Source organism: Trachinotus anak, unplaced genomic scaffold, assembly GCF_046630095.1.
Source record: "Trachinotus anak isolate AG129_WGS33_773 ecotype Australia unplaced genomic scaffold, CSIRO_AGI_Tana_v1 ptg000011l, whole genome shotgun sequence".
Lineage (NCBI taxonomy): Eukaryota > Metazoa > Chordata > Actinopteri > Carangiformes > Carangidae > Trachinotus > Trachinotus anak.
In genome coordinates, this window is record NW_027273862.1 from 1,271,337 (window position 1) to 1,298,500 (window position 27,164).

At 40.7% G+C, this 27,164-nt stretch overlaps 1 protein-coding gene across 1 annotated transcript in view; it reads left to right on the forward strand.

Moving 5' to 3' along the window:
- The first annotated feature begins 7,302 nt into the window (after nucleotides 1-7,302).
- Nucleotides 7,303-27,164, forward strand: part of LOC139628022 (mucin-5AC-like) — a 117,364-nt gene continuing 97,502 nt past the window's right edge. Inside the window, exons 1-26 of the mRNA XM_071489329.1 lie at nucleotides 7,303-7,489; nucleotides 7,631-7,681; nucleotides 7,811-8,072; nucleotides 8,800-8,914; nucleotides 9,381-9,471; nucleotides 9,555-9,661; nucleotides 11,073-11,082; nucleotides 11,149-11,454; nucleotides 12,834-12,959; nucleotides 13,087-13,204; nucleotides 13,374-13,512; nucleotides 13,758-13,868; nucleotides 14,269-14,338; nucleotides 15,039-15,176; nucleotides 17,256-17,420; nucleotides 17,507-17,601; nucleotides 17,698-17,831; nucleotides 17,930-18,172; nucleotides 19,532-19,584; nucleotides 20,418-20,521; nucleotides 20,694-20,845; nucleotides 20,963-21,101; nucleotides 21,819-21,980; nucleotides 22,022-22,201; nucleotides 22,312-22,551; nucleotides 23,598-23,754. Coding sequence (XP_071345430.1) covers nucleotides 7,303-7,489; nucleotides 7,631-7,681; nucleotides 7,811-8,072; nucleotides 8,800-8,914; nucleotides 9,381-9,471; nucleotides 9,555-9,661; nucleotides 11,073-11,082; nucleotides 11,149-11,454; nucleotides 12,834-12,959; nucleotides 13,087-13,204; nucleotides 13,374-13,512; nucleotides 13,758-13,868; nucleotides 14,269-14,338; nucleotides 15,039-15,176; nucleotides 17,256-17,420; nucleotides 17,507-17,601; nucleotides 17,698-17,831; nucleotides 17,930-18,172; nucleotides 19,532-19,584; nucleotides 20,418-20,521; nucleotides 20,694-20,845; nucleotides 20,963-21,101; nucleotides 21,819-21,980; nucleotides 22,022-22,201; nucleotides 22,312-22,551; nucleotides 23,598-23,754 — 3,655 coding nt within the window. The remainder of the gene's footprint in view (nucleotides 7,490-7,630; nucleotides 7,682-7,810; nucleotides 8,073-8,799; nucleotides 8,915-9,380; nucleotides 9,472-9,554; nucleotides 9,662-11,072; nucleotides 11,083-11,148; nucleotides 11,455-12,833; nucleotides 12,960-13,086; nucleotides 13,205-13,373; nucleotides 13,513-13,757; nucleotides 13,869-14,268; nucleotides 14,339-15,038; nucleotides 15,177-17,255; nucleotides 17,421-17,506; nucleotides 17,602-17,697; nucleotides 17,832-17,929; nucleotides 18,173-19,531; nucleotides 19,585-20,417; nucleotides 20,522-20,693; nucleotides 20,846-20,962; nucleotides 21,102-21,818; nucleotides 21,981-22,021; nucleotides 22,202-22,311; nucleotides 22,552-23,597; nucleotides 23,755-27,164) is intronic.

Below are 27,164 nucleotides of genomic sequence, written 5' to 3' on the forward strand. Positions count from 1 at the left end.
GTCTGTCGGTACCTATCTGCTGCTTCAGGAGACCCCCAGGCCATCCATGTCCAAAAGGCCTGCTTTTTCAGCTTAATAGCCTCCCACCACTGGTGTCTACCAGGTTGTCACCACAAGAGGCATCTACGACGTTCTGACCTTCTGGCTCTCCAGTAGTTTTGGTCCAGAGCCATTGTTGTGGGTAAAAGTGAGCCTAGCTATATCTAACCGCTGTTGCTCCACCAACTTGGCTCCTTCCCCGCCAGAGAGGTGACATTCCAAGTCCTTCTGACCAGTCTGTAATGCCAGAGATCAGCACCCCTGGGTCTCCACCCTTGCCTTCCATAGCAACCAACACTGAGTCCTAGCAGGTAGTGAAAGGAGGTAGTCTATTATGGATAATATATCATTTGCGCTGTTAATTTATTATTCTGAAAAGACTATCAACTGTAACGTAACCAGTATTTTAGGTATCAATTGCAGTATTTAGGGTTACAATTGCGTTACATAATTTCTGCAGATTTACCACATCCCAAACGTGATTTGCTGGATTCAGATCTGGAGACTGTGGAGGTCAATGAACTCACTGTCATGTTCAAAGTTTGCGACGACTTTTGCCTTGTGACATGGAGCATTATCCTGCTGGAAGTAGCCATAAAGGGAAGTACATGGTCAGCAACAATACTCAGGCTGTGGCATTCAAACAATGATTTATTGGCCTAATTAATGGCGCAAAGTGTGACAAGAAAACATTCCCCACACCAGTGCACCACCACCCCCACCAGCCTGGATTGTTGACACAAGGCAGGTTGGGATCATGAATTTGTGTTGTTAACACCACATACTGAACCTACCACCTCTGCCAGAGCAGAAATCCAGATTTAACAGACCAGTCAACAATTGTTCAGTTTTGGTGAGCTTGTGCCCACTGTAGCCTCAAATTTAGGTTGTGGCTCTTGGTGAGATTTTGTTTTGGTGGTTCTTTCCACATGTAAACCAAAATTCAAGTTTTGCCCAGACAACATCAGCTCTAACTATAGGGTCACAGAAATTAATGAAAAGCTATTTTATTTATGTCACAAAGTAAAATCAAAAATGCAACTGGGGCTTCAAAACCACTGAAATAAAAATCATTGCAACATGGCAGTTTCCAACAACTCCATACAACTCTATAACTGTCTGTGTTGATAGCAGACACCCATTAGTCAGTCTGCAGTAGGAAATTATGCTTCAGGATTACATTGCTAATTAGGCTGAAGGATTACATGCAGGCAGATGGGTTGTTTGAGCCCTACTGGGCCATTTCTTTTACTTAATTGGGTGGAAAAGGTTGTTCTGGGCAAGTAGGTATAATTTGGGATGCTTTTGGGTAGTTTTCACCAACAAATCTGTCCTTCACCGAGTTCAGTTAGCCCAGGTCAACATGCTCTGACTGATAACTGATGACCATCAAAACCAAATGTCAAATTTATTACAACAAAGCTGAAATGGTTTTTCTGTTCCAATTTTTTTTCTGTCATAGAAAAGACTGGTAAAAGCTTAGGTCTGTTAATATAAGTTTCATTGTGTTAACATTGTCAAAAATGTGTTTAATTTCCTAATTAAAAATTCAGCTACTTTTACAACACTTGGGCAGGTTGGTGCAGGTGTGCTGATCATCAGGTAAGTGTATTATGGACAGGACAGACAATCTCTATAACACTGTACAGATACTCTGGATGATGAAAGAAAGAAATAAAGAAATATAAATTCACTGTCAGTGGCTACAACAGAATATATGTTACAATCAGTGGCATGCAGTGACTGTTACAGAGCTGAGCAGCCAAGTTGGGCAGCACAGGGGAGACAGAGGAAACAGGGTTTTAAGGAGCTGTAGTCTTTATTTACTAACAAACAGCCTAAAGTGTACATACATCACACTGTACGTTCACAGCTATACTGCTAACTGCTAACTTACTCTCTACTGCAGTTGCCAGGCTCACTGCTTGCTCTCTGTCTCTCTCTCTAATTACGCACACAACATACATACTGAGCTATCCCTTAAAGTAGCTGCTCTACTTCTGTAACAATATTCTGTCTCAAACTTCTCAAACTTATAGCAGATCTTGCACAGAGATGATAAATCCATGTAATTTGCTTGTTTACTTGCTACTGCTGCATCTTAACACTTAATGTTCACACACGTCTGTGCATGTGTATGATGTGTGCAGTATCATAACTGATCTCAGAACGATAGAAGCTCAGTACGGCTTGCATAGCACACTAATTCCAGGATTATCCTCAATGAGCATGTGTACACCGCAAAGAAAGGCTGCTGTCCTCTCCGCTTGACGAGCCACACACTATGTCAACAGGACACGGTCACACCCATAAAATGACAGAAATGATAGCTACAATGGCTTTATGGGACCGACAACTGTTTTGAGATCAGATGTAATGAGAGATATCACTTCCACTTCAGTATAGTTCTAGTTGATGTCTATTTCAACTTTAACTGCACTAGCACGGCTTGCCTTGCTTGTGCTGACGACACGCCGCTGATACATATGTGTAGGTATATACACTCACCAGCCACTTTATTAGGTACACCTGTTCAACTGCTTGTTAATGCAAATATCTAATCAGCCAATCACATGGCAGCTGAAGTTCAAACTGAGCATCACAATGAGGAAGACAGGTGATTTAAGTGACTTTGAACGTGGCATGGTTGTTGGTGCTAGACGGGTTGGTTTATTTCAGAAACTGCTGATCTACTGGGATTGTCCTGCACAACCATCTCTAGGGATTACAGAGAATGGTCCAAAAAAGAGAAAATATCCAGTGAGCTGCAGTTCTCTGGGTGAAAATGCCTTGTTGATGCCAAAGGTCAGAGGAGAATGACCAGACTGCTTCAAGCTGATAGGAAGGCAACAGTAACTCGAATAACCACTCATTACGACCAAGGTCAAGATCAAGGAACCTTGAAGCAGATGGGCTACAGCAGCAGAAGACCACACCGGGTACCACTCCTGTCAGCTAGAACAGGAAACTGAGGCTACAGTTCACACGGGCTCAACAAAACGTGACAGTAGAAGACTGGAAAAACGTTGCCTGGTCTGATCAGTCTTGATTTCTGCTGCGGCATTCAGATGGTAGGGTCAACATGAAAGCATGGATCCATCCTGCCTTGTATCAACGGTTCAGGCTGGTGGTGGTGGTGTAATGGTGTGGGGGATATTTTCTTGGCACACTTTGGGCCCCTTAGTACAAACTGATCATTGTTTAAACGCCACAGCCTACCTGAGTATTGCTGCTGACCATGTCCATTCATTTATGACCACAGTGTACCATCTTCTGATGCTGCTTCCAGCAGGATAATGCACCGCATCGCAAACCTCAAATCATCTCAAACTGGTTTCTTCAACATGACAATCAGTTCACTGTACTCAAATGGCCTCCACAGTCACCAGATCTCAATCCATCAGAGCACCTTTGGGATTTGGTGGAAAGGGAGATTCACATCATGGATGTGCAGCTGACAATTCTGGAGTAACTGTGTGATGCTATCATGTTAATATGGACCAAAATCTGTGAGGAATATTTCCAGCACCTTGTTGAATCTATGCCAGGAAGAATTAAGGTAGTTCTGAAGGCAAAAGGGGTCCAACCTGGTACTAGCAAGGTGTACCTAATAAAGTGGCCGATGAGTGTATATTATAATGTTATAGTGAATATATTATATACAGCATAACTTTATACATTTCAGGGAGTAACGTATATTTGAGTACTTGCTGATTTCATGCACAGTTCTTAGATTTAGTATTTCTCCACAAATGTGTGGAGATTGGAGGTTAACATTAATTTGTCTAGATAGATCTCAGTGAACTGAATTTTTACAAATAAAGTTCTGTCAGACTATAATATGATTTACAATATTGGTGGCTGAGATGGCTCATAGACGAAAAACCCACACAGCTCATTATTTTTAATTACACCCACCTTTTCAGTGTTGGTATCCTGGCTTCACTCATACCACTATGAAAACAGAGGCCTACAGTCTCATCATGACATGCAGTTTCAGATATCTATTAGATATTAATAGATATTGAAACTGACCTAAACATTTTATTTTAGAAAGAAATTATTAATCAGCTGTGTATCTTGCTGGGATAAACACATACAAAAGTCGTAAACCACTTTCCCAATGGGAGAAAGTGACTTTTGAACCTTAGAAACTATTATTTTCCTTCTTTGTAAATTATGTTTCATGGTGGAGGCATTATTATGAGCTACTGTTGTGGGTGTGATTTACAGAACCGCCTGTGGAACAACAGGATTCAAGCAGCATGACTGAAAACAATTGCTGATTAGTCTTGCTGTGTAGATAGCAGGGCTACACCCTTGACTGTGCAGCACAGAGCAGACCCACGTCACCCAGCCTCATAATCTCATTTTTGTGGACAGTAAAACAATACTAATGGATCTGTAATGAAGTGAGGTGAATTTAAGTAATCTCAGCTTTCCATTCATGTTGAGTCACTGTTGAGTCTTTCTATTGTTGAAGATGACTGCTGATGATAAGAAAACAAAAGGCAAAAGTGTTAATCACTCAGAGATCTGAACACACCTTGGATAGTTTTAAGCTTTTATCGCTTGAGTCAAAATATGATAAAGCAAAGCAAATAAAAACACTCAAGTGAGTATTTAGTAGTCTTTGTTTATCATAATTGTCTAAGACTACCATGGAAAATTACTCCTGCAGGTCTAAATCAGATCTGGCTGTTGTGGATGTTTTCTCCTTGAAGCTTGAATAATGACAAAGGCATCTGCTGAGGCTCTGAGCTTTTGCTTTCATTCTCACTGGTCAATGCCTCAGGCAGAAACTAACTGAAAACATCTACTCAAATACAGGACATAGGTTTGGTTTTGAGTTGCAGTTTTCAGCAGTGGTTATCCCAACCCTTAAAGTTTCCCTCAACTCACTGTTCATGTTTTAAAGGGTTGGTTGAACCAAACTACAAAATTATATATTTTTTAATTTCCTTTTGGTGGCATCTTTCCATGCTGTTGTAGTTTTATTTGTCCAGGTTCAGATATCTGTCTCAGGCCCCAATACGATAGAGGCTATGGGAATTTAATTTGTGATGCTCACAGCACAAAAATAACATCCATCTATCCATCCATTATCTAGACCACATATCCATAGGGTCGCAGGGGGGCTGGAGCCAATCCCAGCTGACAGTGGGCAAGGGGCAGGGTACAACCCGGGACAGGACACCAGTCAATCACAGGGCAGATATATAGAGACATACAGCCATTCACACTCAAATTCACACCTACAGGCAATTTAGAGTCACCAGTCAACATAACGTGCATGTTTTTGGACTGTGGGAGGAAGCCAGAGTACCCGGAGGGAACCCATGCAGGGAAAACATACAAATTCCACACAGAAAGGCCCCAGGCCCAGAGATCGAGCCTAAAACCTTCTTGCTGTGAGGCGACAGTGCTAACTACTGCAGCACCGTGCAGCCGTATAAAAAATATCTCATTAACCTGCTTAATGTGACGTTCAATTGAAATTGAGAACTAAAGATGAGTAATGGAAAGACAATAATTTCAAAAAACTCAAACAACCCAAAAAAATGTATAAGCTTGCAGAAGATCACTCAATGGAAACACAGACCATACTCAATTGTGTTTTGTTAGCTTTTCTAAAAAAAAAAAAAACGCTTCTAAACCTGCTACGGAAACCTGCCTCCTACTAACAGTTAACAGGGATTATTTGTTTGGTCGAAAGCAGTTCCACTGAAAACTGATCAGAATGAGGACTGATGATTACAATATAATCATAGGATCCTACCTTTGTGATGAGATCAGCTGTGTTGGATGTAGCTTGACAGTCCACCCATGTAAGGGTGTCCCACTCAGATGACTGTCCTTGTTGAGTTAGCAGTGTTCCTTCTAATCTTAAACTGTGGTGGGATTGTTGTTATCCAGTCCTTGTAGCTGGTGGTTGTGATTAAGATAAGATAAGATAAGATAAGATAAGATAAGATAAGATAAGATAAGATAAGATAAGATAAGATAAGATAAGATAAGATAAGATAAGATAAGATTGCCTTTATTAGTCCCACAGTGGGGAAATTCACAGTGTTACAGCAGCAAAGTGGCAGTGCAGAGAAAAGGAAGGCTGCAGAAACTGCAATAACAAATATTTCGAACGATAAATAATAACGATATAATAATATACTAAATATATAGATACGAAAAATTACATAGTACAGTGTTTGTTGTAAAGTCTGACAGCAGCTGGAAGGAAAGACTTGCGGTATCTCTCCGTCACACACCGTGGGTGCAGCAGCCTGTCACTGGAGGAGCTGCTCAGTGCTGTCAGAGTGTCCTGCATGGGGTGGGAGGTGTTCTCCAACAGGGATGATAGCTTCGCCACCATTCTCCTGTCGCCCCCTACCGCCACTGAGTCCAAGGGGCATCCCAGGACAGAGCTGGCCTTCCTGATCAGCCTGTTCAGTCTCCTCCGGTCAGCAGCGGAGATGCTGCTGCCCGGAGACCACACCATAAAAGATGGCTGATGCCACCACAGAGTCGTAAAAGGTCTGATTGCCCCTTAGACTTGCTGCCCCTGCCTCTCGCTGTCCTCTTCCTCACAGGTTGCCATGCTCCATGACAAAGGGTCTTCTCCACTAATCTTTTATTTTATAAATACTGGTTAGCTTTCAACTCTTTTAGTTCAGCTGACGCTGTTTGAGGATGTGATGGCACTTTATTGGTCCTATGGCAAAAAGTGTGCTGTCAATGAAATATAATGTAAACATATTAAGCATACAGTTAAGTTAAACAAATTATTTGGAGACACCACTCAAATAAAACAAGAACTTTGTTTTTGAAAATTAATTTATTATTTCATCGAAGAAAATCCCTAAGTTTGCTATAGTCTTTGAAATGGCAATTAAGTTAAAGTATTCATTTTATTTTCAGTTTTATTATGTAGTGAAGTAGAAATAAATGTAATCACAAAGATCTATTTTGTGAGTGAAGGACATATTTTGCTGGACCATGGTCCTACTTCATTACTGTGTATGTATACAGAATCTGTATACATGTGAATCTGTGAATCTGTATGATCTAGAACATGTCAGAAAAAAACACTAACACCATGTTGGTTTAGCCATTCTTGTTGATTCAACATTAGTACAGGCTGTGTGTGGCCTTCAAGGACTAATTTATCTGCATCACAGAAGTGAGGCGAACATCATCCTTTTCATCAGGTGTGTGAAGCAGAGTGAACCATGCAAATACATGTGACATAGGGCAGGACCAGCAGTCATGAATCACTATGAAGCTATGGGAATGCCACTCCCTCACCTGCCACAGTTAGACCTTGCCCCTTGGTATAAAGAATTGGGCCTCCCACCCATCTTCCTCATTGTTCCTGTGGAGAAGCAAATGGCTATGGCAAACAAGTGGCTGCTATGGCTGACCCTGTCTGCCATCGTAGCTGCTTTGCAAAGCGGTATATATATTATACTCATTAGGCAGTAACACATAGGACAGTTCAAATATCCTACAGTAAAGTTCATCCTTATTGTGTTTTAATGTGGTTTAAGATGTTATTTTTGATTACTTGACAAATGATTCTTGTTTCTTTCAACAGAGGCAAAGTCTCCTGTGAACTCCATCTCCCAGATTCCTGAAAAAATAACGGGTGAGCTTGTTGGTTGTCAGTAGAGACAGTAAACTGACATTTATTTAATCTAGGTAATATGAGAGCATTGATTCATGTAAGTAAAGACCTGTGTAAGATCACCTTGGACATCCTGATTTGTCTCTTTAGGTGTGAATCCCGTCCACAATGGCCAGGTTTGCAGTACATGGGGTAACTTCCACTTCAAGACCTTTGATGGGGATGTTTACCAGTTGCACTCCACCTGTAACTACGTCCTGACCTCCTCATGCAGGAGCACTTACAAGGACTTCAACATCCAGATAAGGAGAGAGGAGTCTGGCGGCCATCCCACCATTAAAAACATCATTATGAAGTTGGAGGGTTCGGTGGTGGAGCTCTCCAAGGGCTCAGTGGTCATTGATGGCAAATCGTAAGTTCACTTTAAAAACCCTGAACCCTTTACATTCTGCCTGTGTAAATTATTGCTTCAGACATGATGGTACCCATATGGATCATATTTGATAATACCCTCACCAGAAAAAAAAAACACCAACAGGACTTCACCTTAGAAATCTATTTGTGATGTTTCTGTACTGTATGGAGTACTGTGGCAGTTGGAAAATAAATCTTTAGAAGAAAAACTGTTTTATGCTTTTATGATTTTTTATGAAACCTAATCTTGAAAATGATCCTTTGTGAAAACACTTGCATGAAATGATAATCATTAAAACAGTATAGTCGAAGCCTAAACACATCAGACAAAGAGGTAAATGTAAAACGTAAAAAATTTCCCTAAAAATTATTGATGTGAGAGACTGAGAGAGAGATTAAGAGATTGAGAGAGAGAAAGAGAGAGAGAAGAGAAAGAGACCAGAAACAGCTGTATATACTGTTTATACTGATTGTTATAGTGAAAATAATAATTGTAATACCCAGAGGTAATGACATTATCAATAATAATATAATGATAATAATAATTAATCATATATAATATAATAATACATTTGCATTGTGGTGGCAGATCTCTATCCTGCAGCTCCAGATGCAACTGGTTAGATACAACTGATAGCTCCGTTTACAACCTCCCTTTGGCTCTAGGACCTAAAGTTAGAACACACATAATGGGAAAATAATGACGTGTGTTTTTCTTTTCGCAGAGCTGTTTTACCGTTCAGTCGAGCAGGAGTGTTCATTGAGAAAACTCCCACCTACATCAAACTCAAGGCAAATCTGGGACTTGTTGCTATCTGGAATGAGGAGGACTCTTTTCTGGTAGGATCGTGTGTGTGTGTGTGTGTGTGTGTGTGTGTGTGTACTTGTACTTGCTACATAGTAAGGACCAAAAAAAGTATTTTACTAACAGAGTGAGGACATTTTGGGAAAGTGTGGACATTTTGGCCGGTCCTCACTTTTTGAGACACCTTTAAATCACATTTTGAGGGTTAAGACTTGATTTTAGAGTTATGGTTAGAATTAGGTTTAGGTTAAGGTTAGGATTAGGGTTAGGGTTAGGCACTCAGTTGTGATGGTTAAGGTTAGGGTAAGGGGCTAGGTAATGCATTATGTCAATGAGTGTCCTCACAAAGATAGAAGTACAAGTATGTGTGTGTGTGTGTGTGTGTGTGTGTGTGTGCGCATGTGTGTGTGTGTGTGTATGTATATGTGTATGTTTTATTGTTTATAGAAATATATATATGTATGTGTGTGTGTGTGTGTGTGTATGGTTTTATCCTCTTAGGTGGAGCTTGACCAGAAGTACAAGAACCAAACCTGTGGTCTTTGCGGAGACTTTAATGGGGTCCAGCTCCACAACGAGTTCTACAGTCATGGTAAACTTTGACTCACTTTAACAGGTTAGTCAGTGTAGGCATTGCCACAGCACTGACCTGATTCTTTGATATTATCCAACCAGGTGTGAGAATTTCACCAATGGATTTTGCCAGTTTCTGGAAAATGGATGGTCCCACTGAAAGCTGCTCCGACTACACAGTGGAAACAGTGCAAAGCTGCAACGACATGGTGAGACTTCATCTAAAAAATGATTCGACACAATACTATCACAACTATACCACAACCAGTACCTTGTTTGTTATAGATGGGCAGTATTTTCCAATAACTACACGTCTCATGGTGTCACTGCAGTGGCTTCATCACTGTTTGTTTAACATGCTGAGCTGGAATGATACTGGTTTCAGCAAAACCATCTTCTAGCAGCAGCTTTTCCTCCATATCAGCATAGTAAAGTAAAAGTTACGAGACTGACACACATGTTGCCAACATAAGGTTTGTTATGAATAGTCTATTAACTCACAATGTTAAAAATGAAAGCGTACCTCATTTATGAAGAATGTCATGTGTCCCTGAACACCACTGACTACAACCAGCACGAATACAAAAAGTAACACACAGCACAGAAGCATCCACAGTAATAATTCTGGGTTGCACCAAGGGCAGTCGTCTAAAAGAAGATGTCATCATCCATAAAGTTTAAATGGGACTCATAAACCCAAAGACTGTATTTAAATTCAGTGATATTCACCAAAACACAATGTTGACCTTGAGGTCTAACAGACATGTGGAATCCATTTCCTCAGAAAACAGTTTCAAAGCTGATTTTTATTTAAAAAAAATTTAATCCAGTGTTGTGTTTCATGTCACATGCATGAGGTCTAAAACTCATTTTATCTGTGTCACATTTTCACAATGGATGTTGTGTGCGTTATTATTAGGATTATTGCCCATTATCGATTTATTGAATTGATGCAACATTGAAAATTAATGCAGTTTAACCATTTTACTGTTTGTCTACTTGCACGTTATAGTTGTCCATTACCATTAAGTAATATTGTCCCAATCATTTCAGTCAAATGTACATCATATTGTAGCACATTTTCCTTTCAGTCTACTGCAGTATCAACAATCAGTAATGAAATATACAGTATTAGCTTACACCAGAACTGCAGTTGGAATTGTTCTGACCATACATTGCGTCTATGATATATATACATTACTGGTTAGCTGACCACATGTCGCCCTTGCAGGCACCTGACTTGTGGTGGTGCATTTATTAACAACAGGCTGCTATCTGCATCAGATATTCAGTGACCCTGTTACTGATGTCAAAAATACAATAAAATATGTGTAAATATGTCTATATACTGAATTTTATGACCTTAAACCTCAGATGAATCATTTCCACAGAAGGTTTAAGTTAAATCTAAGATGCATTGAGCTCTACAGGCATTAGGTAAGTTCTGTAGGTCATTGTAAGTCGGTTAAGACTACAGCTGTGGTATACTTGAGGAGATTTAAGCGATCATTTGACTTTGACCCAGGCAACATAGGTTTAATGCTGTCTTAAACCTTAAATCATAATGCACTAAGCTAAACAGCAACATTGCTAGTATGTGCACACTTTATGTGCCTGTAGCTGCTCTCAAGTTGGCAATGCTTATCCCTAGACAGTGTGTGTGGCATTTGTTACAGTTGTGTTAAAACTGATGCAGAAATGTTTCATCTTGCTCCCTCTTTGCTTTCCCTGCCAAATCAAATGCTCTCTCCTGTCTGTCTGTCTGTCCTGCAGAAACCGTTGTGTGAGCAAATCCTTACAGGGCCAGCCTTCAACAACTGTCACAATCTGCTGGACGTCGCTGCCTTCACCTCTGCCTGCATTGCAGACCTCTGCCACTGTGGCAATGGCATAGACGAACACGCAGGCCCCTTCTGCCTTTGCAACACTGTGTCAGAGTTCTCCAGACAGTGTGTCCATGCTGGTGGCAAGCCCCACGACTGGAGGACCAAAGAGCTCTGCTGTGAGTGCACTCATTAGACACTGCTACTTAAATATTGGTTCACTGACAAATACCAAAAGTTGTAGTACAATTTAAAGAAATCCAAGAAGAGGCCAAACTAGAAAAAAGGTGGAAGTGTTTCGGTCATCAAAAAGAATCCTTTCAAGCCACCCTGAGATTATTGTCAATCAATCGTGAGGTTTGTAGAATAAGCATAATTCAAGCAAGAATCCAGACTTTTGGTCAGTACTAAGAGGACACAGCCAGAATGTTGCACCTTTAAAAATGCATGATCTTGGGTTTGAATATTTCAGTCACATTTTACATATTTAAACAAGCACACACAGAATATCGTGCAAATTTTGCAGCATTTTGAGTTTGTTTTTTTTGTTTGGTTTTTTTTGCACATTTGATAGAGAATGGGGAATCTAAGGGTTAATTCACTCGGTTGACTTAGAGTTCAGTTTTAACTGTTGATGGCAACTGAGCAGCTTCAGTGATGGCTCAACTGTTTGTCCAACTGACAACAAGCAACACAAGCAGGGCCCAGCTGCACAAAACGCTTTACATTTTCTACTTAAGTATGACACTTAAGGTTAGCTGTAGGTGTTACTTAAGCATGTTGCACAGAATCTCTTAAAGGGTTTCCTTTGTTAATGAAAAAAGTTAAGTAATTTACAGCAATGAAAGAGATTTTACAGCAGTAAAATTCTACTGTTTCCATGAGGACTGTTAATTTGTTGTCATAACCACTTGTCATAGGCCTATATATTATCACTTTTGAGAAGCCGGTAACATTAAAGAAGCATACCACTATCTAATCCTCCTGTTGTGTTGACGGGAACTTCACCATGGTGAACTTTAGTTCTCTTTAGTCTTTAGTGCAACAATTTAAGTGATTTTAAGTGATTCCTTAAGTTTAAGACTAAGATAAGGAGAAAAGCTTATATACTTAAGTGAACATTTTAAGGCAACCTTAAGAAGAAAACTAAAATGTATCTGTGCAACTGTTTTTATTTTAAGGAACCCGTAACTCAGACTTTAAGGAAAATCTTAACTTAAGGTGTTTTGTGCAACCAGCCCCAGGTCCTATTCACAAAACATTTCACAACTAATGGGATGTGCTTCTCGTAGATTAAAGACTGTGCTACAGGAAAAATACAACATCTACCACTGAACTTGTTTTTTAGTTGATTCATAAAATATAATCACCATATCTCCATAACATGAGGTCAACCCTGCCCCTTCTCAAAGCTCTGGAGTTCTGCAGCAGGAGAAGATACTTAAGCTGTGGGCAGGCCATTCACAGAGGGGAAGCAGGCTAATATAGTTTGTGTGAATGATTGTTATCTGAGAGGTTATGTAAGTGAAGTAGTGAGAAAGAACTGGTGTTTTCACAGGGAAGTCGTGTCCCGACAAAATGGAGTACAAAGAGTGTGGAAGTCCCTGTGCTGATACCTGCTCGAACCCAGAGGCCAGCCACACCTGTGACAACCACTGTATTGATGGATGTTTCTGCCCTGCAGGTACAGCAGTGTGACACACACACACACACACACACACACTTATGTGCATACAGTTGTACACAACACACACACACAACACACACACAATGCATTTAAATATATAAAGTAGTACAATGATCTCTTTCAGGCACGGTGCTGGATGATTTAAACGGAAAAGGTTGTGTTCCACTGAGTCAGTGCTCCTGCAGCTACAACAGCAAGATCTATGGACATGGAGAATCCTACACCAGCAACTGCAAAAAATGGTATGATATACAGTCAGTCTGTCTGTCTGTGTGTTAAAGGAACATTACACATTATGGAAAATGGGTTTGTAGAATGTGTTCAGTCTAGTGTAGCCTGGTTTGGAGATGGTTGTACATTAATTAATCAACTTTCCGCTGGCAATTAAGATTAAACTGTGTGTGCTGACAGTGTGTGTGAGAGTGGTCAGTGGAAATGTACGGAGGAGAACTGTCCAGGAACCTGCTCTGTGGAGGGAGGAGCTCATGTCAACACCTTCGATGGAAAGGTCTACACCTTTCATGGGGACTGCTCCTATATTCTGGCTAAGGTAGTATATACATCATTGTTGTTATACCACACACACACACACACACACACACACTTCAAGCCCAGAACCAATTGCAGCTGTTACTTCTGCTACATCTGCTAATGTCACTGTCATTACTACTTCAAATATGAACACTAGTAATTCTAGTATTGGTGCTGCTGACATTGCTACAGATGATACATCCACTGTCATTGTCACTTGTACTGGTATTCTGTGGTTGAATAGTTTTGTGTCGGTGTGTTCAGGACTGCAGTGGAACCCAGTTTGTGATTCAGGGAGAACTGGTGCAGTGTGGACTGACCGAGAGTGAAACCTGCCTCAAGTCTGTTACCTTAGGTCTGTCTGGAGGGGCTAATGTAAGTATGATAAACACAGATACACATACCCTACACTATTTATTTTACTTTTTCAACTGGAACCATTTAAAATTATACCTTTATTATTATACCTTTATTATTTTCAGAAGATAATCCTTAAAGATAATGTATATGTTTAATGGATAAGTCCAAATACAATATTACAGAATGAATGGTGTGTTTTGCAGGTTTTTTCTCTTCATATCATATCATAATTCAGTATTATTTGTAGTAAGGAAATGGGGAAAACAACCTTATGACTTTTTTTGTTTGTTTTTTTACATTACAAATAGTCATTATTCAGTTTTGGAACTAGATGAAGTTAGATAATTCATCACTGTGAATATCATGCCCATACAGTTACAAGATCTCAATAACATCTTGTCTTCTTCATATAAAGGTGATCACCATCCAGCCCGATGGCAAGGTTTTTGTGAATGGCATCTACGCTCAGTTACCATTTTCTGCTGGTAAGACACTGTCCAGTAATCACCTCTGACTGCACTTCACTAGCTTATATGTAGAAAAATATAAACTATATGTATAAAGTGTATATGTTATATGCACTATAAGCTACAGTATATTCTCCTATTTAATATACAGTTTAGTTGAATGATAAATAATTAACTGTAGCTGCTGTCAGTTGTCTCAATTGCTAATTATTACACTAGTAGTGTAATGTCCTATGTGTTTCACTCTCCTGGTGAATCTCATTACTGGCAGATGTACAAGTGTGACTAGTGACATCACGTGTCCATGTTGGGTCACAGTCTCATATCCACAGCTCAGCAGAGGAGTTAACAGTGCCAAGGACTGCCAAACATCTGGAATAAAGTTTGTGTTTTCAGGCATTGAAATCAGCAGTATAAGCTCAGTAAGATCAAACTTCATGAGTATCACCTCCAACTTCTACAGGATCTGATTCCAGTAAAAATTCAGTGGCTGTTTCCACACAGTCCTCCCCAACAATGACACCATCTTTACCGCCAATTCAGCATGATTTAATTTGTCTTTGGCCTACATAGAATGACAGCATGCAGGAAATTATGGATTTCAGTTGTACTATGCTTCAGTTGTTTTCCTCACTAGTTAGCTCAGCAGAGAAATAGTATTTTATCCTGTTTAGTCCCTTCCAGCCTTGTAACACACAAAATTTCTCTTAACCTGCAGCTGGGATCTCCACATTCAGAGCTACTTCTTTCTACCTGCTGGTCCAGACATCTGTTGGTGTTCTGCTGGAGGTGCAGCTGCAGCCAATCATGCAGCTTTACATCAGAGTGACCAGTGGCTACAAGGACAAGACCTGTGGTATGTACACTGAAATGATCTGTATGTGCTCTCAGACTGAAAACATCCCACAGAACTGAAATAGTTCCATTGTAACTGAAACCTGTTGGTGTGAATATGTGAATAAAAAATAGGGAAAATAGAGGTTATGTAAACAAGTGGCATTGTACAGTGCATCTGGAAAGTATTCACAGTGCTTCACTTTTTCCACATTTTGTTATGTTACAGCCTTATTCCAAAATGGATTAAATTAATCTTTTACTTCAAAATTCTACACACAATATCCCATAAAAGTGCAAAAAGTTTGCTTGAAATTTTTGCAAATACATTAAAAATAAAAAACAAAAAACATCACATGTACATACATGTTCACAGCCTTTGCCATGACACTCAAAATTGAGCTCAGGTGCATCCTGTTTCCACTGATCATCCTTCAGATGTTTCTACAACTTGACTGTTGTAGACTGAGTCCACCAGTGGTAAAGTCAGTTGATTGGACATGATTTGGAAAGGCAAACACTATATAAGGTCCCATAGCTGACAGTGCATGTCAGAGCACAAACCAAGCCATGAAGTCCAAGGAATTGTCTGTAGACCTCCGAGACAGGATTGTATCGAGGCACAGATCTGGGGAAGGGTACAGAAAAATGTCTGCAGCATTGAAGGTCTCAATGAGCACAGTGGCCTCCATCATCCGTAAATGGAAGAAGTTTGGAACCACCAGGACTCTTCCTAGAGCTGGCCGCCCGGCCAATCTGAGCGATCGGGCCAGAAGGGCCTTAGTCAGGGAGGTGACTAAGAACCCGATGGTCACTCTGACAGTGCTCCAGTGTTGCTCTGTGGAGAGAGGAGAACCTTCCAGAAGGACAACCATTTCTGCAGCACTCCACCAATCAGGCCTGTAAGGTAGAGTGGCCAGACGGAAGCCACTCCTCAGTAAAAGGCACATGACAGCCCGTCTGCAGTTTGCCAAAAGGCACCTGAAGGACTCTCAGACCATGAGAAACAAAATTCTCTGGTCTGATGAAACAAAGATTGAACTCTTTGGCCTGAATGCCAAGCGTCATGTCTGGAGGAAACCAGGCATCGCTCATCACCTGGCCAATACCATCCCTACAGTGAAGCATGGTGGTGGCAGCATCATGCTGTGGGGATGTTTTTCAGCAGCAGGAACTGGGAGACTAGTCAGGGTCGAGGGAAAGATGAATGCAGCAATGTACAGAGACATCCTTGATGATAACCTGCTCCACAGCGCTCTGGACCTCGGACTGGGGCAAAGGTTCATCCTCCAACAGGACAACGACCCTAAGCACACAGCCAAGATAACAAAGGAGTGGCTTCCGGACAACTCTGTGAATGTCCTTGAGTGGCCCAGCCAGAGCCCAGACTTGAACCCGATTGAACATCTCTGGAGAGATCTGAAAATGGCTGTGCACCAACAGTCCCCATCCAACCTGACGGAGCTTGAGAGGTTCTGCAAAGAAGAATGGGAGAACCTGCCCAAAAATAGGTGTGCCAAGCTTGTAGCATCATACTCAAAAAGACTTCAGGCTGTAATTGCTGCCAAAGGTTCTTCAACAAAGTATTGAGCAAAGGCTGTGAATACTTATGTACATGTGATTTTTTTTGTTTTTTATTTTTAATATATTTGCAAAAATTTCAAGCAAGCTTTTTTCACTGTCATTATGGGGTATTGTGTGTAGAATTTTGAGGCAAGAAATGAATTTAATCCATTTTGGAATAAGGCTGTAACATAACAAAATGTGGAAAAAGTGAAGCGCTGTGAATACTTTCCAGATGCACTGTATGTTTTGGGACTTTTTGCATTATTGATCATCAATCAGAGGGCAAAATTATTGTACAAATACGATTGTTTTCGTACATCTGGCAGCTTTGGATGACAACGGTGGTATCAGAGCTGTAAGTTATTGCTAAACTAACCTTTCCTGCTTTTGCTGTTTGTTAAATTCACACCAGTGATGAACTGTCAATGGAAATGAGTGGTTTCAAGAATGTAAAATGATCTGTGTAGTGATGATTCTTTTATCCTCAGGCAGGCTTAGGCTTAGGTGATGTCATTAACATGATGGTGTCTCTCAGGTCTGTGTGGAAACTTCAACAGTAATCAAGCTGATGACTTCCTTAAGCTCAGCGGTGTTCCAGATGCCACAGCAGCTGGTTTTGTCAACAGCTGGAAGACACATGCTGGTTGTGCAGATGTTAAGAGCAACTTTGAGAACCCCTGCAGTCTCAGTCTGGACAATGGTAGGACTGACTCTGAATTTAGATTCTCTCTTATGACTGTGGGCTCATCAGGATGACTGATGTTGGGCCTTGTGTGTCACCAACAGAGAAATACGCCCTGCACTGGTGCTCCATGCTGTCTGATCCCCAGGGAATGTTTGCCTCCTGTCACTCAGAAATCAGCCCTGACTCTTACAGAGAGGTAAGTCTCACAGCCACAGCTTTTACATATTTCTGACTCCAGACCTGTGATATGACCTCACTTCTGTTTCTTTATTATTATTATGTCTCCTCCTAGAACTGCATGTATGACAGCTGTAACTGTGAAAAAAGTGAGGACTGCATGTGTGCTGCAGTCTCCTCATATGTCCATGCCTGTGCAGCTGCAGGAATCCACATCAGCAACTGGAGGAAGACCATCTGTGGTGAGTAATGAGTAACGGAGAAACTGAAGCATGTTGTGCATATGGCATCGCTGACATTGTTTTTCACTGATCATGTTGTCTGACCTCCTCAGGGAAATATGCCACCTCCTGCCCGAGGAGCATGGTTTACTCCTACAACATTACATCCAGCGGTCGCACCTGTCGCTGCCTGGGTACCACAGATTCCAGCTGCCACTTCTCCTTCCCACCCATTGATGGCTGTGTCTGTGCAGAGGGAACCTATCTGGATGACTCTGGGAGCTGTGTCCCGTCTAAGGCGTGTCCTTGTTATGACAAAGGCTCTGTCGTGCCACCTGGACAGGTTGTCAACAAGGACGGGGTCATGTGGTATGAAAATTTTATATTGCATACATTTTGATTGTGCTATTGCATGTGATTTGATAGGTTCAAATGAGTGTACATTATACATCATATTGTATTCTTAAAGTACATGTTCCTAAAGCTGTTCAATTCAATTCAATTCAATTTTATTTGTATAGCGCCAAATCATAATATACATTATCTCAAGGCACTTTACAGGGTAAGGTCAAGACCTTACTTTGTTACAGAATAAACCCAACAGTTCCCACAACGAGCAAGCGCTTGGCGACAGGGGGGAGGAAAAACTCCCTTTTAACAGGAAGAAACCTCCAACAGAACCGGGCTCGGGGTGGGCGGCCGTCTGCCTCAACCGGTTGGGTTTAGGAGAAGATAGAAAGAGGGGGAGGGGGAGGAGAGGGGAGAGAAGAGAGAGAGAGAGAGAGACCAGGAACAGCTGTGTCGGTAATGGTGTTATCAATAATAATGACAGGTAACAGTGGTTAATAGTAAAGATGAGTAGTGGTGGATCTGGATCCTGCTGCTCCAGAGGCAGAGAGACCTGCAGAATGAGGACAGAGAGAGGGAGAGAGAGGAGAAGCACAAACTACGGGAGAGAAAAAATACAAAGTTAATGGCATGAAGTTATCGAGAGGGAGAGGGGGAGAGAGACAGAAATAGAGAGAGAGCGCCCAGTGAATCATGGGAATCCCCCAGCAGTCTAGCTCTATAGCAGCATAGCTAAGGGATGGGTCAGGACATACCTGAGCCAGCCCTACCTATAAGCTTTACTAAACAAGACAGTTTTAAGCCTGATCTTAAAGGTAGAGAGGGAGTCTGCCTCCCGAACCCACACTGGGAGCTGGTTCCACAGGAGAGGAGCCTGATAGCTGAAGGCTCTGCCCCCCATTCTACTCTTACAAACTCTGGGAACCACAAGTTGACCTGCATTTAGAGAGCGAAGTGTCCTATTGGGAAAATAGGGAAGTATAAGCTCTCCAAGGTACGATGGTGCCTGACCATGAATGGCTTTGTAGGTGAGGAGGAGGATTTTAAATTCGATTCTAGAGTTTACAGGGAGCCAATGCAGAGAGGCTAACACAGGAGAGATGTGATCTCGTTTCCTAGTTCCTGTCAGTACTCGTTCATGAGCACTAATATGTGAAGTAGATTTATGTATATCATTAAAGAGTTTGTGTCAAACGTGCAAAAGCATTTTGTGTGTTCTTAAACAGACCATAATTAAAAATTACTAACTAACTAACTCTCTGTAGTCTTTGTGTTCAAAGACCTGTCAAAGAATTTCATTTGGTTTGAATCTTGATTCTCAGTGTACTGTCAGGTTATATACTGAATGCATATTAATATGTTTTTGTATTTCTCCACTAGCACCTGCAAAGAGGGCAAACTGGTATGCATTGGAGAATTTAATGTACAGCCAGGTAAGTTACATGATACAGAATCACCTTATAGGTAGCAGCCTAAAAGTGAGTGTTACATAACTTCCTGATAGCACATTATATTCTCACTAGCTGTACTCAGTTACTGCAAAGCAGTGTCTATGAATGCTGTAGATACTGTGGACTAGAAAGAGTATGCCTTAATAGAATTATACTTCATGTCCTGCGGTGACAGATTGATACTAATCTCTTTATATACAATTTGGAGCAAAAACACTGTAATTTAACAAGATTTTATAGACTATAACGCCGAGATGTCTGTCAAACAGAGGTGTAAAGAGTTGTTAAGAGTTTAAACCAATGTGCTTCTTTTAAAAGATTTGGGTGTTTTAACGTGAAAAATGATGAGCCATAAAATCTTCTTACTCACATTTAAACTCACCAATTAGGTTTTTGTTTTACAAGACAACCAGTGTTTCTACAAGGGCCTTACCCATAATAAATGGAGGCATGCAGCTACCAAAAGTTGTGGTGTTTTCTGCCACCAAGGGGCAATGTTTTACCACAGTGAACGTGGCCTTCTGGAGACTTAAAGAAGAGAAAAATTGACAGAAAAAGCATAAGAGCAACAAACACTCAAACATCATTTAAATATGTTGGTTTATTCTGCAAATTGTTTATAACTTTGATTCTTAGACTGTGTGTTTGATTCATAGGGCTTGTTTCAATTTAAAAGGCAGAGCAGAATCTTATTAATATCTTTTTTAAAAAAGCTTCTAAAAATGCTGCATTAATCAATACATATTTAAAATTGGTCATTCATTTTACAAATACAGTTAAGTAATTTCAGACATGTCTTTTTTTTTTCTTTTTAGTAGCCTGCGTTTCTCCCATGGAGTTCTTCAACTGCTCTGCTAATGGTCCAGCTGCAAAAGGAACAGAGTGTGAGAAGAGCTGCAACACATTGGACATGGCCTGTGTGAGTCACCTTTTCCCCAACATAAAGGAAAATTTACCTACAAAAACAGATTGTAAATTTGTGTCTAGAACAAACACTTGGATAATCTGAGTTCTGAGGTAAAGTTACACATTTTCTCTGGAGCAGAAATGAAACCTGTGACTGTGGATTATAAGTTTGATCTTTTCTCCAGGTGACCACGGGGTGTATCTCTGGCTGCATGTGTCCATCCGGGAAGGTGTCTGATGGTAAAGGAGGCTGCATCAAGCCAGAAGCCTGTCCCTGTGTTCACAACAGTATCTCCTACCAGCCTGGAGAGACCACCAGAGTGGACTGCAACACCTGGTGAGTGAAGCACAAGCAGAATTTTTTCAGTCACAGCCCCAGCTGTGACATGTTCAAACAAAAAGGTATGTCTTTTATTATGAGACTAATTCCTATCTAATCTGTATGTGTTTGCAGTACATGTAAAGACAGAAAATGGAGCTGTACCAACAATGAGTGTGACAGAACCTGCTCTGTCTATGGTGCTGGACACTACATGACTTTTGATCAGAAGCGCTTCACCTTTGACGGCAGCTGTGAATACATTCTCACTCAGGTATGAATGTACACAGAAACAGCTGGTGACCAGAATGATGGAAGTGAAGTGTACTTTCACACAAGAATGAAGAATGAGCCTTCCCAGATAGGATCAGAGAGAGGCTCAAAATAGTAAATCCTACACCACAAACCATTTCCTACAAAAGGTTTTGGTATGTTGTACAAAATCAAAGGGCTTTAGGGTTGTCTGTCTGTCACATTCTCATGAACGTAATATCACTGTAATGCAATGAGGGAATTTCTTAAAATTTTGCACAGACATTCTCGGACTCAAGGATAAACTGATAAGAGTTGGTAAAAAATCAAGGTCACTTTAATATGTTTTTGGCTGTAACTCACAAATTCATACATCATTTATGACACAAATGTCTAATAGGATAAAATGATGAAGTGATGACATTTTATAACTAAATGGTCAAAGGTCAACTTCACTTTGACATCATAATGTTTTGTTAAAATGCTTCTGGACATTATTTAACACTGTAACTCATGAAGGAGAGATTGCAACCATATTTACTGCAACTTGGCTGGTTGGCGAGGGCATACAACATTGAGGCGGTATTTTTAGTTCTACGTATACGTTCTATGTTTTCACTCACTGCTTGTTACAGACTTTGACCTCCATGCTTCACCAACTGTATCTTTCAGATTTGTATAAATACCAATATTTCTGTGTGTGTGTGTGTGTGTGTGTGTGTGTGTGTGTGTTCCTCAGGACTACTGTGGCAGTGCTCAAAGTAATGGAACCTTCAGAGTGATCACTGAGAATGTTCCATGTGGAACCACAGGAACCACCTGCTCCAAGACCATCAAGATCTTCCTGGGGGTAAACAGTCACTGTCTGACTCAGTTTAAATTGCTGTCACAATGTTGGTTTGTTGTTCATGACCAACAATCAATGTGCACTCTTTTATTTAGACTGCACACCTGGTTCTAACAGAGGGACGCTACCAGCTGCTTTCAAGTGGAAATGAGGAAACAGTCCCTTTCCGTTACAGCACTATGGGTAATTACCTGGTAATTGAAGCCAACAACGGACTCATTCTCATGTGGGACAGGAAGACCAGCTTGTTCATCAAGCTCAGCCCGAAATATAAGGTAAACCTGGAATATGTCAAGCACGTTTTGGTTTTAATGTGAAAAGAAGGACAAGCCTTGTTTTGATACTTAAGGTTAATGACATGATACAAGAAGCTCTACTTTTTCAGGGTCACGTGTGTGGGCTGTGTGGCACCTATGACGGCAATGCAAATAATGACTTCACTACAAGGTGCCATGCTGTGGTGGTCAGCCCACTGGTGTTTGGCAACAGCTGGAAGGATTTACCAAGCTGCCCCGATGCTAAAAGCATTAACAACCCCTGCACCAACAATCCATACAGACAGTCGTGGGCCCAGAAACAGTGCAGCATCATACAGAGCGACGTCTTCTCTGCCTGCCACTCCATTGTAGGTTGCTGTTGAAGTCAAGTTTGTTGTTTAAGTTTTTCATTTTTCTTATGTTTTTACCCTGCAAGCGGCAGGATCTAATGATGCAGGTGTTGGTCAGTTTGTCAGTTGCCCAGTCTGTCCCTACAGCTAGATCAATATTCTGGTGAATCCCACATGTTCCCCTAATGGCACAAGGTCATATTTTCCACCATCAAATTCATTTTCAGACCATGTTAGATTGAGCTTTTCTCTTGCACCTTCTGGCCAACAAAAGATCAACTTTGTTAAGAAGGCATCACATAACCTAATAGGTAGTTTGTTCTAAAGCATGGTTGCACGTGTACACGGTTCTGTTTATGCTACATAAGGTGTCATCATATGATATATACTCATACTCTGAGGCGTGCAGGGAAGATTGTAGCTGACTCCTCCCACCCTGGACACAAACTCTTTGAGACACTCCCCTCTGGCAGGAGGCTGCGGTCCTTCAGGACCAAAACCTCTCGCCACAAAAATAGCTTCTTCCCATCTGCTATTAGTCTTATCAACAAGGCTAGAGAGTCCCACTGTTGCTGATCAATTGCACCAATCACCAGAAAAAATTCCTTGTATGTGAAAACATACTTGGCAATAAAACTGATTCTGATTCTGATTCTGATTCTGATTCTGATTCTGATATGTGGATGCACATGTATTCATATATTGATTGCAGTGTATATTGTTTGATAAGATATTAATTGTGTTCAGGTTTTTTCAGCATTTAATATTTGTGTTTGAGATGTTTGAGGTGAAGTTTTTATACTGTTTTCTATACTGCTGGGTAGTTTAATCTCTAACAGTGTGTCATATTCTATGCTATAACTGCACATATGTTCTGTCCAAATTAATTTGCAGAGTAATTAGTAACTGTACCTGTCAGATTCAGTAAATCTAGTGGAGTAAAAACTATAATCTTTGTCGCTGAGATGTACAGAGCAGTGCAGCAGTGCCTTTCCTCCATTTTGTGCTCTGGAGCTGCTCTTTCATAACCATTTGACTCATTACTGTATCATCACACACCACAGGTGGATCCCACTCCATTCTATGAAGCATGTGTGTTTGACTCATGTGCTTGTGACACCGGTGGAGACTGTGAGTGTTTCTGCACTGCTGTGGCTGCTTACGCTGAATCCTGTAATCAAGCTGGTGTCTGTGTACGATGGAGAACCCCTAAAATCTGCCGTAAGTAACCAGGAAGAAACATTTTTTGTTGAGAAGCTACAGTTAGGATACAGCTCACACAGTCCTTCTGTGCCAAATAAATTAGAAATAAAAAAAGACATCACTGCATAAAGTAAACTATATTTCCATATTTTTTCCTAAATACCTGTTAGGGTAACACTTTTCAATATGTGCCACAAAAATGTATAAATAGCTACTGTGGAATTGCAAATGAGGAACAACTCAGGAATGACTTGATAATGAATCATTAATGATTAATTAACGATTTACTTCAGAATCGAGGGCGTGGATAGTTATGAATTACTGGAGGATATCCTTGGTGATCCTATATTAATGAATTACTGGGTAAGTTTCTGTGAATCTGAATAACAGCACTTTCTTCATGAGTAATTCTCTTTTTCTGCACCCAGAAGGAGTGATGCAAAGCGCTGATAGTGAGTGTTGTGATCACTCCAGTCGCTTTACTTTAATAACAAAGTCAAAACAAACACTTGTGTGGCTGAAAGTCTGACCTACCTGTTGTTAGAGCTCCAGAGAGAAGCCTGGGACAAGAGATGTAAAACTACATTACGATGGTTTTTGGTAAGTAAAACCACATATATAACTATTTATGGATATCAAAACTTCAATAGAAAGATGAAGGCCTTATCCAAAACCTGAATGAGCTTGATCATCTGTCTGTTTCGGGTCTATATGCTACCCATGGCGTCACCCCTCACCCCATCATCTGCGAGGCTGTGCTAGCTTGGTCAAGTTGGCTTACAGGTTGGTGCTCCTCTCATGTCAACAGCTGTACGGATGGAGCTGGACGTTGGCTTCATTTCAGTTAGGTTGCAGATGCAGAAACTAAACCAAAATACTTCAGGAATGAGGGTCTTCATTCATTGTCTATCACAGTCGCAACAAAATGTTGGTCTGTGCATTCATCTGCAGCACAGCACTCTCAAGCATCTACATCTCTACTCTTGCTGCCCTCTTGTGTCTCTCCTTGGGCAGTCTCATTCAGTAAGACCTGCCCTCTTGAATTTGAGATCAACTCATCAGAATTTCTTCAATTTTTTTCTTCCTTTTCAGAAATACAAAGCTAAAATAAACTGGCCAAGATGATTTACACATGGAAATCTCCCTATTCATTATTTTTAGTAATTTTTACCACCTTAACTTGGAATTTTCTCAGCCCTTGGAATATCAAGTATGTATGAATCTCAAAATGCTTTACAGTGAACACCAAAGCTAAAGCCTCTCTCAGTTGTTGATATTTGTTGAGTCTTTTTATAATAGTATGCCATTGGTCTCTTGTAACTGGCCTCACCTGACTCAAGGTGACTGAAACTTTGATCTCTACATCACATGCATTCACAGCAAGCAAGTCTGGAGCTTTCATTATCACTGGACAAGTGCCTTGATCTGAATTATAGCCTCCAGACACTATTCAGCCCACACCCATTTCACATTTTTTTGTAACCAGGAAAATTAAACAGGAAAATTAACAATGCCTGAACCGGCCACTTTATTAGGTACACCTTGCTAGTACTAGGTTGAACCCCTTTTGCCTTCAGAACTGCCTTAATTCTTTGTGACATAAATTCAGCAAGGTGCTGGAAACATCTCTCAGAGATTTTGGTCCATATTGACATGATAGCATCACACACTTGCTGCAGATTTGTTGGCTGCACATCCATGATGTGAGTCTCCCGTTCCACCTCATCCTTGTGGAGGTCATCTGAGTACATGTTCAAGAAACCAGTTTGAGATGATTTGAGCTTTGTGACATGGTGTATTATCCTGCTGGAAGCAGCCATCAGAAGATGGGTAAACTGTGGTCATAAAGGGATGGACATGATCAGTAACAATACTCAGGTAGGCTGTGGTATTTAAACGATGCTCAATTGGTACAAAGGGGCTGAAACATTTATACAAGGCAGGATGGATCCACGCTTTCATGTTGTTTATGCCAAATTCTGTCCCTTCCATCTTAATGTTGCAGCAGAAATTGAGACACATCAGTTCAGGCAATGTTATTCCAATCTTCTGTTGTCCAATTTTGGTGTGTCCGTGCAAAATTTAGCCTCAGTTTCCTGTTCTTAGCTGACAGGAGTGGCACCCATGGCACCAGCACAACTCAGTCATCCATTTCGCTAATCTCGACCTCCTGGCGCGTGCCTTCTTGCAGGCTCATATTCATTTAGACCTTCTTCTTCAGATTGTTCACCAATAAAAATGTGAAATGACAACTTCAGAATGTGACACCCAGAGCACAAATATGAACATCTGCTTTTGAAGCTTCTCACAGCAGCATCAGGAACTTGAGCATGTCTGCATAGGTTCACACACCACTGCTGGTCAGTCAATGTAAGGAGTAGGCCTTAAGTCACCCTAAACTTTGGTCGAGGCTGCTCACCTCCTCAAGTGAAAGCAATCAATGGGTGATACAACTTCTATGACATCTATGAATCTACAGGCAACACTTTGTGGTCAATAGAATCCCACTATTTTTGGAACTGCAGAGCTGTGTAGCTGAAGATACAAGGGAGATCAGGCCAGATGACTGGCTGTTGATATTCATCTTCACTTCACGTGTAGATGGTACCTCATTAACCAAAAGTCAGAGGACACAACAGAGGATGCCATGTTGGAATATTCAAGCTTTGAATTTGCTGGGTAAGTCTGATTTTTCCAACAAAATAAGCAAGGTCTTGAGATTCTGAATGAGTGACTGAACATCAGCTGTATCTTACAGATGGCAGTTGAAGATTTTGCCAAGGCTGGTTTCTCTGAGATGGAAATGAAAATTATCCACCACTCTGCCCTTAAACAATATCAGGAACCTGGATTTTACTGTCTGGAAGCTCATTCCTGCCCAAGTGATAAGATTTTCCAGGCCCATCAACTGATGTTATGGTCACTCTGCAGTCAATTATGAAAACCCAAATGGCATCATACACTACTCTTGGTAGTAGGGTCTTTTCAATATGAACCAGTTGCCTTGAGAAGAATGGCAAGGAAAAAGATAGTTGGTGAAAACAGTTCTTAGCTCCCCCTAATGGACATGCCGGTCTGAGAACTCCTCTCAAAAATGATAATCAAGCTAAATTTACTGTAGTACTTAAGGATTAGATCTTTGATTTTTCCAAACAACATACTGTAACATTAGTCTAGTACAATCTCCACCAGTTTCTCCACATGTATTTGTAAGGTGCAATTATGGCATCCCTCAATGGTCCTTGTTGAGTGACAATACATAATAAAATGATTACTGCCAAAATTAAAAGGAAAATTACATTTAAAAATCTTTTTTAGTCTACTCCAAGGCATATAACTTCATGGTAACAATAACATTGAATACAAAATGGACTAATCATTTTCATTTAAACTGGAGGAGTAGTGGCCTTTAGGTTGGAGAAGTCAAC